The sequence below is a fragment of the Teleopsis dalmanni genome, chromosome 1 (assembly GCF_002237135.1).
Source record: "Teleopsis dalmanni isolate 2A chromosome 1, ASM223713v2, whole genome shotgun sequence".
NCBI lineage: Eukaryota > Metazoa > Arthropoda > Insecta > Diptera > Diopsidae > Teleopsis > Teleopsis dalmanni.
This window is the reverse complement of record NC_051846.1, coordinates 44,038,332-44,051,026: the sequence shown is the minus strand read 5'-3', so window position 1 is coordinate 44,051,026 and position 12,695 is coordinate 44,038,332. Positions and strand designations below refer to the sequence as shown.

General features: G+C 31.4%; 2 protein-coding genes across 2 annotated transcripts in view; one reads left to right on the top strand and one right to left on the bottom strand.

The window, feature by feature from the left end:
- The first annotated feature begins 1,781 nt into the window (after positions 1 to 1,781).
- LOC119668589 (histone deacetylase HDAC1-like) lies at positions 1,782 to 3,704 on the top strand. Its single transcript, XM_038078150.1, has 3 exons — positions 1,782 to 2,710; positions 2,770 to 3,071; positions 3,145 to 3,704. The coding sequence occupies exons 1-3, from the start codon at positions 1,806 to 1,808 to the stop codon at positions 3,204 to 3,206; spliced, it is 1,269 nt and encodes a 422-aa protein (XP_037934078.1). The 5' UTR covers positions 1,782 to 1,805; the 3' UTR covers positions 3,207 to 3,704.
- A 5,338-nt stretch (positions 3,705 to 9,042) lies between these two features.
- LOC119680370 (histone deacetylase HDAC1-like) overlaps positions 9,043 to 12,695 on the bottom strand; it is a 6,120-nt gene continuing 2,467 nt past the window's right edge. Inside the window, exons 2-4 of the mRNA XM_038093152.1 lie at positions 10,030 to 10,961; positions 9,669 to 9,970; positions 9,043 to 9,594 (exon numbers count right to left, since the gene is read on the bottom strand). Coding sequence (XP_037949080.1) covers positions 9,533 to 9,594; positions 9,669 to 9,970; positions 10,030 to 10,961 — 1,296 coding nt within the window. The 3' untranslated portion in view covers positions 9,043 to 9,532. The remainder of the gene's footprint in view (positions 9,595 to 9,668; positions 9,971 to 10,029; positions 10,962 to 12,695) is intronic.

The window sequence follows — 12,695 nt, the reverse complement described above, 5'->3', positions numbered from 1 at the left end:
TAAATTTTACTTGGAAAACTGTGTATAATATAAATAAAAATTTGTTTAAACGAACTGTTCTTCAAGTTATATTTTAGAAATTGTTTTAAAATTTAACAAGCAGTAGATGAAAAACTTTATAGATTGCAATAATTTATAAGGCTGAAATTATATTTATAGCTTTTTTATTAGTAACCAAATGATCAAATCATAGATAGTTTAGCACCTTCTCTTTTCAAAAAAAAAAAATTAAAGCATTTTATAGCTCACACTACTTCACATCACAAACTATAGAATGAAACTATAGAATCCAGTAACATGAGGTATTCATAAGGAATGATAAATATCGAAAAATTGTTGAAAGATGCAGCTGATAGTACGGCCTATCTTATCCTTTGTTTCACAGACTAGTCTTAATCACAATGTTATTTTGTAAATGTTCAAGAAAACAGTAAATTGCACCATTGAATTCTATTTTTTTGTATAAAATACTTCATCACGGTAGATTGTTGTTGTGATAACCTGCCGAGATCTATAGAACAGATAATATGAAAGATATTACAAATACGTGTGCATGCGTTAAGATGTGGGTTGGTGATGGTAGTGTTAGAGGGTATTGTTTGGAAGCAACAATGGAATAGGTGTAGATGGGCTTTTAATCAAAGTCAATCTAGGTCAAGGTGGAAGACCCTAAGCACTTCAATGTGGCACAGGCAAAGCAAATTTTGTATTAAGTTGTTTCCTTAAAGTGTTTGGGATCAAGAAATGGTCCGTGTAGTAACTATAAATCATATTAGTAAGTAAAAAATAGTGTATATCAAATTGCAGTGTTTAAGATATAGTGTCTGTTCAGACAAAATACAATAAAAACAATTTCAAACGATTGAAACTAATGTTATTAGTCCACCTTGTTATAGCCCGTATTCTGAACATGGCTTGTTTTCGAGTTGAAACTTGGATCATAAGACTGTAGTATGAGATGAGAATGGGAAGTTGATGCCGAATGTAGTTGAGGTCCAGACAAAAGAATTTTTTGTCACTTTAACGTTGTAGAGCCATAAATGAATAGAGCTTGAGTTTGGGGACATAAAAACATATGGGTGACGGCATAATGAGAACAGCTGCAGTAAAGAGGGTACACATTGAGAATGGACATATTTATAAGACAAATATAATTATTAAATATCTGACTATATCCTTATCGAATAGTACTTGCATCACTGGGGAGATGACTTTCAAACAATACTTTGACATCAAAATTGTGGCGAGTGACTTTTCGATGTAAATCTGACCACAGTTGGAAAGCTCTTACGGACTCTAATCGAATTTTATTCTGCCATATAAAATAAGTATAAGACTTAGTTAAGTTTGAAGTGAGGGTGATGCACTGTAGGTACTTGATGTTGTTGTTGTAGTCCGTAGTGATCTACTTGCGTTGTCCCTTTTGGGAATGTTGAATGACTGTTAGTCGTCGAACTTGACGAGTGAGTCTAGAACGTAGCCTCTGCTGTTCTTGGACTTTTGTACTTGATCGTCAATATTGACGGCTCGTTTTGGGACTTCATTACTTTTGGAAACCAATTAGACTCTTAAACTAAATGGAAGTAAAAAATTAAACTCCAAATAATTCAGTCCTGAAAACATAAAAAATTTTAGAGTGTTGTGCACACTTTTAAAAATGTAAGGCAAATCCATATTGATTTGATTTTACCATTATAATGCTTATTAAACTACTTTATATATAATATATTTAAATAGATTTCCTAAGTAAATTTTTATTATTCCATATTCACTTTTAGCGTCCACATAAAGCAACAGCAGATGAGATGACCAAATTCCATTCAGATGAATATGTACGTTTTTTACGATCCATACGACCTGATAATATGTCCGAGTACAACAAGCAAATGCAGCGTTTTAATGTAGGTGAAGATTGTCCAGTATTTGATGGACTCTACGAATTCTGTCAGCTTTCGGCTGGTGGATCTGTAGCAGCAGCTGTAAAACTAAATAAACAAGCATCAGAAATTTGTATAAACTGGGGTGGTGGACTGCATCATGCAAAAAAATCCGAAGCTTCCGGTTTTTGCTATGTTAATGATATTGTATTGGGCATATTGGAACTTTTAAAATACCATCAACGTGTTCTCTATATAGATATAGATGTACATCATGGCGATGGAGTGGAGGAAGCATTTTACACCACTGATCGTGTTATGACAGTCAGTTTTCACAAATATGGGGAATATTTTCCAGGTACCGGTGATTTGCGCGATATAGGCGCAGGCAAGGGCAAATATTATGCTGTAAACATTCCCTTACGCGATGGTATGGACGATGATGCCTACGAGTCTATATTTGTGCCGATTATATCAAAAGTTATGGAAACATTCCAACCTGCTGCGGTTGTGTTGCAATGTGGCGCTGACTCCTTGACTGGCGATCGACTGGGTTGCTTTAATTTAACTGTTAAAGGACATGGCAAATGTGTAGAATTTGTCAAGAAATACAATTTACCGTTCCTAATGGTCGGTGGTGGTGGTTATACCATACGTAATGTATCACGCTGTTGGACTTATGAGACTTCCGTGGCTTTAGGTGTTGAAATAGCAAATGAATTGCCTTATAATGATTATTTCGAATATTTTGGCCCCGATTTCAAATTGCATATCAGCCCTAGTAACATGTCCAATCAAAACACTTCAGAATATTTAGAAAAAATCAAAAATAGGTAAACATTTCTTCAATTTTAATGTTAATGATTAAATTCCATATTTTGTATATATATAGACTATTTGAAAACCTACGTATGCTTCCACATGCACCAGGCGTACAAATGCAAGCTATACCCGAGGATGCTATTAATGATGAATCAGAAGATGAGGATAAAGTTGATAAAGATGAGAGACTACCGCAAAGTGACAAAGACAAACGCATTGTTCCCGATAATGAGTACTCAGATTCGGAAGATGAAGGTGAAGGCGGCAGACGCGATAATCGTTCCTATAAAGGGCAAAGAAAACGCCCACGTCTTGAAAAAGATAATAAGAATTCTACTGATAATTCTGAAATTAAAGATGAAAAAGAGAAAAGTAAGTTAAAATTCTAATTATTACTTATTTGCAATTTATAATAATAATTATTTTTATTTTTTTTCTGTATTAGTGGACACAAATGACACTGAGGATGCAGTTAAAAACGATGAAGCGAAAAAGGATAATATGTGACGTGGTGGACGCAATTGGTTATAGAAGCCAATAAAACGTTTAACCAAATTTTAACTTAGTATCAGTTAGTAATTCTATTTTTCGTTGTCTTCGTCAAGTATATAATTTAGTTTATAAGTTAATGAAGGTACATATGAAACAGATATACTGCAGATCTTGTGCGCAAATTTAACTCAAAATAGTTTCCGTTTGTAACATACATGTTATTTGATTATAATTAATCAATTAAGCAATTTAAGTTCACCTACTGTGAATTGCAATGTAAATGAAAGATTTGAAAATAGATTTTGATGTCCTTTAAATCATATAATATTCTCTAAATATATTATTTTGTAAACTCACTTCATCATATATATGTAATAAACCTAAAAAATAAATTTTATTTTAAGCATTTACATCAATAGTTTTATACAAATTTCTGGATCCATATTTTTATATATTCATAAGTAATAGTACTTAAATTAATTATAAATTAAACTTTGCAATTTTTACAAAACGGATAAAGGATATTTATTATTTATAGTTTTAAAAATTTAGAAACATTTATGATGACAAGAAATTGAAATATACCACGAATAGTTTACAAAAAAATTTAGTTACGCCTCTATCAGGAACTTCGACACGTTACAAACCTATGGCTGTGTCAATTAATTACTATTAACTATATTTTTTTTCGAACCATTAAATAGAATGAAATGTATAATTGTATTTCTATTCAAGAAAGATCCTTCCTTCAACAAGAATCTACAACTAATAACTTTATTATTAAGACATAAATGCGGGCTTAAAACTTTATGTTTTCGACTAATCATAGTTTACAATTTAAAAATTTATAAAAAATTCTAATATGCGAGGCTTTTTCGATATTTTTCTGCTATATAACGTCTGTGTTTCAAAGTTTTTTTGATCCACCTCAGATTATATTTTAATAAGTAATAACATGAACATATTTCAACATATTCAGTTTATGTCTAATATAAAGAACATCCAATTTAACAAATGGCTAATTTTAGTAAACATCCAATTAAATATTCATTTATTTAAATTTAATAAAAACAATTTACCCAAAGTCATAATGAATAAATACACAATTCAACATAAATTAAACGAACGTCCAATTAAACCAATGTCTAATTTAACAATTCAATATCAAATTCAACGAATTTCGATGTCCAATTTAACGAATGTTCAGGTGTAAGTTAAAGAATACTAAAGAGTATGCAATTTAACGAATATCAATTTGAAGGAATATTCAATTTAACGAAAGTTTGTTTTTAACGCTAGTCCAATGAAACGAATACCTACTTCAACGATGTTGGTATCTAATTTAACGAATGTTTAACTTAACAAATGTTCAAGTTAAATTATCTTAAATTTAACGATAAACCAATTGAACGAACGCATGTCAAATTAAAGGAATATTCAATTTAACGAAAGTTTATTTTTAATGCAAGTCAATTTTTTTAACGATGGCCTAATAAGACGAAAATCCAAATTTAATATGTCAGTAAAAATATTCAATATTTATTCAAATGTTAATTATCAAATGTGTAATTTTGATGTAATTCCAACAATGTAATTCATTGTTGGTTTTGTTGTAGTCCGCAGGTATTTTTGGTCGGAGTGATCGTCAACCTTGACTCGTGCTTCCGGGTAACGGTAATATCCGGTGTTTTTGGAATCAACAATACTAGGATTGTTGTTAGGAGCCAACAAATACTAGGATTGTTGTTGGAACGCATAATAACTAGGATTGTTGTTTGAATCAACAATATCTAGGTTTGTTGTTGGAACCAACAAATACTAGGGATTGTTGTTGGAACAACAATAACTAGGATTGTTGTTGGAACCAACAATACTAGGATTGTTGTTGGAACCAACAATACTAAAGATTGTTTGTTGGAACCAACAATACTAGGATGTTGTTGGAAACCAACAATACTAGGAATTGTTGTTGGAACCGAACAATACTAGGATTGGTTGTTGAACCCCAACAATACTAGGATTTGTTGTTGGAACCAAACAATAATTAAGATTGTTGTTGGAACCAACAATACTAGGATGTTTGGAACCAACAATACTAGGATTGTTTGTTGAACAACATACTAGGAATTGTTGTCTGGAACCAAACAATACTAGGATTGTTTGTTGGACACAATACTAGATTGTTGTTTGGAACCAACAATACTAAGGATTTGTTGTTGGAACCAACAATACTAGGATTGTTGTTGGAACCAACAATACTAGGATTGTTGTTGGAACCAACAATACTAGGATTGTTGTTGGAACCAACAATACTAGGATTGTTGTTGGAACCAACGATACTAGGATTGTTGTTGGAACCAACGATACTAGGGTATTCGTTGAAATCCTAATCGTGGTAACTCAGATATTAAATAATCACAGTCTAAAAGGTGAAAAGTCTCTAGTCTATATAGTAAGTTTCAAAATTTTAAAGGTCTATACGATATTTTTTTTTATCTGTTATATTTCAAATTTTGAATGTTAATGATGCGTATAAAAAAGAAACCTGGTGTAATATAAGTATAATATCACACAAATCTTGTATAAACTTAAGCACATGTTAACACATATCAAGATATATTATGTGCAGTTATGTAGCCAGGGGGTAGGGGTTTAATTAACTGCATTAACTGCACTGAAATGGATTGAAGAATTACACTTACATATATGTATATTTATTATTAATGCATTATATAACTGCTTGATGTAAACAGTTTTTTTTTTGGTATTACTGAAATAATGTGAAAATCAGGATCAGGAAAAAAATTTCAGTTTACGGGTGTAATTATTAAGCAATTATCGCAAGGTATCCAAGTGCGGTTCATCATCTCGGCGTATTTTCATAAATTTGACAAAGATGTTTTCCCCAGTATGGCGGAATTAGTACTACATTGTGGGAGCAATATTTATATACCCAACCGATGACCATATTTGTATTTATAAAAAGAAAAAAAAGACATCAAAAAATAATTACATTGGACATAATGATAGATATAGTCTTACTTCTTTGTTCCATTAACTCCCAGTGGAGCATAGGGCCTTAAATATAGTTGATTGCATTCAAATTATTGTTATAATTCAGTTACCGGAAACCGTTTCTTATACCGACTTAACAGAGTTGTCATTCTGCAAAACTTAGGTAAAGTTGTATCAACCTGACAATTCTATAAACTTGGCTAAGTACCTAATTTTGCAAAATGACAACTCTGTTAAGTCGGTAAGAAAGCTGGTCGGTAATATTTTAACAATAAATTGAATGCAATCACTATATTTTGAGGCCCTATGCTCCACTGGGAGTTAATGGAACAAAGAAGAAGAAGGCTATATCTATCATTATAGTCCAATGTAATTATTTTTTGATATCTTTTTTTCTTTTTTATAAATAACAAATATGTCATCGGTTGGGTATATAAAATATTGCTCCCACAATGTAGTACTAATTCCATATACCTGAAAAACATCTTTGCTGCAAACAATGAGAATACACCGAGATGATGAGCCGCACTTGGATACTTTGCGACAAACGCTTAATAATTACACCCGTAAACTGAAATTTTTTTCCTGATCCTAATTTTCACATTATTTCAGTAATACCAAAAAAAAAAACTGTTTACATCAAGCAGTTATATAATGCATTAATAATAAATATACATATATGTAAGTGTAATTCTTCAATCCATTTCAGTGCAGTTAATGCAGTTAATTAAACCCCTACCCCCTGGCTACATAACTGCACATAATATATCTTGATATGTGTTAACATGTGCTTAAGTTTATACAAGATTTGTGTAGATATATACTTATATTATCACAGTTTCTTTTTTTTATACGATCATTAACATTCAAAATTGAATATACAGATAAAAAATATGCTATAGACCTTTAAAATTTTGAAACTTACTATATAGACTAGAGACTTTTCACCTTTTAGACTGTGATTATTTAATATCTGAGTTACCACGATTAGGGTTTCGACGAATACCCTAGTATCGTTGATTGGTACCCTACTATTGTTGATTCCAACAACAATCCTAGTATTGTTGCTTCCAACAACAATCCTAGTTTGTTGGTTCCAACAACAATCCTAGTATTGTTGGTTCCAACAACAATCCTAGTATTGTTGTTCCACAAATCCTAGTATGTTGGTTCAAACAACAATCCTAGTATTGTTTGGTTCCAACAACAATCCTAGTATTCGTTGGTTTTCCAACAACAATCCTAGTAATTGGTTTGGGTTCCACAACAAATCCTAGTAATTGTTGGTTCCAACCAACATTCCTAGTAATTGTTGGTTCACAACAATCTCTTAATATTGTTGGTTCCAACAACAATCTAGTATTGTTGGTTCCAACACATCCCTAGTATTGTTGGTTCCAACAACAATCCTAGTATTGTTGGTTCCAACAACAATCTTAATATTGTTGGTTCCAACAACAATCCTAGTATTGTTGGTTCCAACAACAATCCTAGTATTGTTGGTTCCAACAACAATCCTAGTATTGTTGGTTCCAACAACAATCCTAGTATTGTTGGTTCCAACAACAAACCTAGTATTGTTGATTTCAACAACAATCCTAGTATTATTGGTTCCAACAACAATCCTAGTATTGTTGGCTCCAACAACAATCCTAGTATTGTTGATTCCAAAAACAACCGGATATACGTCCCGGAAGCACGAGTCAAGGTTGACGATCAACTTCCGACCAAAATACCTGCGGACTACAACAACAACAACAATGAATTACATTGTTGGAATTACATCAAATTACACATTTGATAATTTAACATTTGATAAATTGAATATTTGTTACCTAGGACATTTATTAAATTGGATTTTCGTCTTATTAGGCTAGGCATTCGTTAAAATTGACTTGCATTAAAAATAAACTTTCGTTAAATTGAATATTCCTTTAATTTGACATGCGTTCGTTCAATTGGTTTATCGTTAAATTTAAGATTCTTTAACTTGAACATTTGTTAAGTTAAACACTCGTTATATTAGATGCCAGCATCGTTGAAGTAGATATTCGTTTTATTGGACTAGCAATAAAAACAAACTTTCGTTAAATTGAATATTCCTTCAAATTGATATTCGTTAAAATGGATAGTGATCAAATTTAGTGTTCTGTTACTTAAACCTGAACATTCGTTAAATTGGACATCAAAATTCATTGAATTTGATATTGGATTGTTAAATTAGACATTGGTTTAATTGGACGTTCATTTTGACTTTTGGTTAATTGTTTTTATTAAATTTAAATAAATGAATATTTAATTGGATGTTTACTAAAAATAGCCATTTGTTAAATTGGATGTTCTTTATATTAGACATAAACTGAATATGTTGAAATATGTTCATGTTATTACTTATTAAAATATTATAATCTGAGGTGAATCAAAAAATCTTTGAAACATACCCGTTATATAGCAGAAAAATAACGAGAAACCCTCGCATATTAGAATTTTTTATAAATTTTTAAATTGTAAACTTTGATCGGTCGAAAACATAAACTTTTAAGCCCACATTTATGTCTTAATAATAAAGTTATTAGTTGTAGATTCTTGTTCAAGGAAGGATTTTTCTTGAATAGAAATACAATTATAAATTTCATTTTATTTCATTGTTCGAAAAAAAATATAGTTAATAGTAATTAATTGACACAACTATAGGTTTGTAACGTATGGAAGTTCTGATAGAGGCGTAACTAAATTTTTTTTGTAAACTATTCGTGGTATATTTCAATTTCTTGTCATCATAAATTTTTCTAAATTTTTAAAACTATGAATAATAAATATCCTTTATCCGTTTTGTAAAAATTGCAAAGTTTAATTTATAATTAATTTAAGTACTATTACTTATGAATATATAAAAATATGGATCCAGAAATTTGTATAAAACTATTGATGTAAATGCTTAAAATAAAATTTATTTTTTAGGTTTATTACATATATATGATGAAGTGTGTTTACAAAATAATATATTTAGAGAATATTATATGATTTAAAGGACATCAAAATCTATTTTCAAATCTTTCATTTACATTGCAATTCACAGTAGGTGAACTTAAATTGCTTAATTGATTAATTATAATCAAATAACATGTATGTTACAAACGGAAACTATTTTGAGTTAAATTTGCGCACAAGATCTGCAATATATCTGTTTCATATGTACCTTCATTAACTTATAAACTAAATTATATACTTGACGAAGACAACGAAAAATAGAATTACTAACTGATACTAAGTTAAAATTTGGTTAAACGTTTTATTGGCTTCTATAACCAATTGCGTCCACCACGTCACATATTATCCTTTTTCGCTTCATCGTTTTTAACTGCATCCTCAGTGTCATTTGTGTCCACTAATACAGAAAAAAAAATAAAAGTAATTATTATTATAAATTGCAAATAAGTAATCATTTATATTTTAACTTACTTTTCTCTTTTTCATCTTTAATTTCAGAATTATCAGTAGAATTCTTATTATCTTTTTCAAGACGTGGGCGTTTTCTTTGCCCTTTATAGGAACGATTATCGCGTCTGCCGCCTTCACCTTCATCTTCCGAATCTGAGTACTCATTATCGGGAACAATGCGTTTGTCTTTGTCACTTTGCGGTAGTCTCTCATCTTTATCAACTTTATCCTCATCTTCTGATTCATCATTAATAGCATCCTCGGGTATAGCTTGCATTTGTACGCCTGGTGCATGTGGAAGCATACGTAGGTTTTCAAATAGTCTATATATATACAAAATATGGAATTTAATCATTAACATTAAAATTGAAGAAATGTTTACCTATTTTTGATTTTTTCTAAATATTCTGAAGTGTTTTGATTGGACATGTTACTAGGGCTGATATGCAATTTGAAATCGGGGCCAAAATATTCGAAATAATCATTATAAGGCAATTCATTTGCTATTTCAACACCTAAAGCCACGGAAGTCTCATAAGTCCAACAGCGTGATACATTACGTATGGTATAACCACCACCACCGACCATTAGGAACGGTAAATTGTATTTCTTGACAAATTCTACACATTTGCCATGTCCTTTAACAGTTAAATTAAAGCAACCCAGTCGATCGCCAGTCAAGGAGTCAGCGCCACATTGCAACACAACCGCAGCAGGTTGGAATGTTTCCATAACTTTTGATATAATCGGCACAAATATAGACTCGTAGGCATCATCGTCCATACCATCGCGTAAGGGAATGTTTACAGCATAATATTTGCCCTTGCCTGCGCCTATATCGCGCAAATCACCGGTACCTGGAAAATATTCCCCATATTTGTGAAAACTGACTGTCATAACACGATCAGTGGTGTAAAATGCTTCCTCCACTCCATCGCCATGATGTACATCTATATCTATATAGAGAACACGTTGATGGTATTTTAAAAGTTCCAATATGCCCAATACAATATCATTAACATAGCAAAAACCGGAAGCTTCGGATTTTTTTGCATGATGCAGTCCACCACCCCAGTTTATACAAATTTCTGATGCTTGTTTATTTAGTTTTACAGCTGCTGCTACAGATCCACCAGCCGAAAGCTGACAGAATTCGTAGAGTCCATCAAATACTGGACAATCTTCACCTACATTAAAACGCTGCATTTGCTTGTTGTACTCGGACATATTATCAGGTCGTATGGATCGTAAAAAACGTACATATTCATCTGAATGGAATTTGGTCATCTCATCTGCTGTTGCTTTATGTGGACGCTAAAAGTGAATATGGAATAATAAAAATTTACTTAGGAAATCTATTTAAATATATTATATATAAAGTAGTTTAATAAGCATTATAATGGTAAAATCAAATCAATATGGATTTGCCTTACATTTTTAAAAGTGTGCACAACACTCTAAAATTTTTTATGTTTTCAGGACTGAATTATTTGGAGTTTAATTTTTTACTTCCATTTAGTTTAAGAGTCTAATGGTTTCCAAAAGTAATGAAGTCCCAAATTATTGACGATCAAGTACAAAAGTCCAAGAACAGCAGAGTCTACGTTCTAGACTCACTCGTCAAGTTCGACGACTAACAGTCATTCAACATTCCCAAAAGGGACAACGCAAGTAGATCACTACGGACTACAACAACAACATCAAGTACCTACAGTGCATCACCCTCACTTCAAACTTAACTAAGTCTTATACTTATTTTATATGGCAGAATAAAATTCGATTAGAGTCCGTAAGAGCTTTCCAACTGTGGTCAGATTTACATCGAAAAGTCACTCGCCACAATTTTGATGTCAAAGTATTGTTTGAAAGTCATCTCCCCAGTGATGCAAGTACTATTCGATAAGGATATAGTCAGATATTTAATAATTATATTTGTCTTATAAATATGTCCATTCTCAATGTGTACCCTCTTTACTGCAGCTGTTCTCATTATGCCGTCACCCATATGTTTTTATGTCCCCAAACTCAAGCTCTATTCATTTATGGCTCTACAACGTTAAAGTGACAAAAAATTCTTTTGTCTGGACCTCAACTACATTCGGCATCAACTTCCCATTCTCATCTCATACTACAGTCTTATGATCCAAGTTTCAACTCGAAAACAAGCCATGTTCAGAATACGGGCTATAACAAGGTGGACTAATAACATTAGTTTCAATCGTTTGAAATTGTTTTTATTGTATTTTGTCTGAACAGACACTATATCTTAAACACTGCAATTTGATATACACTATTTTTTACTTACTAATATGATTTATAGTTACTACACGGACCATTTCTTGATCCCAAACACTTTAAGGAAACAACTTAATACAAAATTTGCTTTGCCTGTGCCACATTGAAGTGCTTAGGGTCTTCCACCTTGACCTAGATTGACTTTGATTAAAAGCCCATCTACACCTATTCCATTGTTGCTTCCAAACAATACCCTCTAACACTACCATCACCAACCCACATCTTAACGCATGCACACGTATTTGTAATATCTTTCATATTATCTGTTCTATAGATCTCGGCAGGTTATCACAACAACAATCTACCGTGATGAAGTATTTTATACAAAAAAATAGAATTCAATGGTGCAATTTACTGTTTTCTTGAACATTTACAAAATAACATTGTGATTAAGACTAGTCTGTGAAACAAAGGATAAGATAGGCCGTACTATCAGCTGCATCTTTCAACAATTTTTCGATATTTATCATTCCTTATGAATACCTCATGTTACTGGATTCTATAGTTTCATTCTATAGTTTGTGATGTGAAGTAGTGTGAGCTATAAAATGCTTTAATTTTTTTTTTTTGAAAAGAGAAGGTGCTAAACTATCTATGATTTGATCATTTGGTTACTAATAAAAAAGCTATAAATATAATTTCAGCCTTATAAATTATTGCAATCTATAAAGTTTTTCATCTACTGCTTGTTAAATTTTAAAACAATTTCTAAAATATAACTTGAAGAACAGTTCGTTTAAACAAATTTTTATT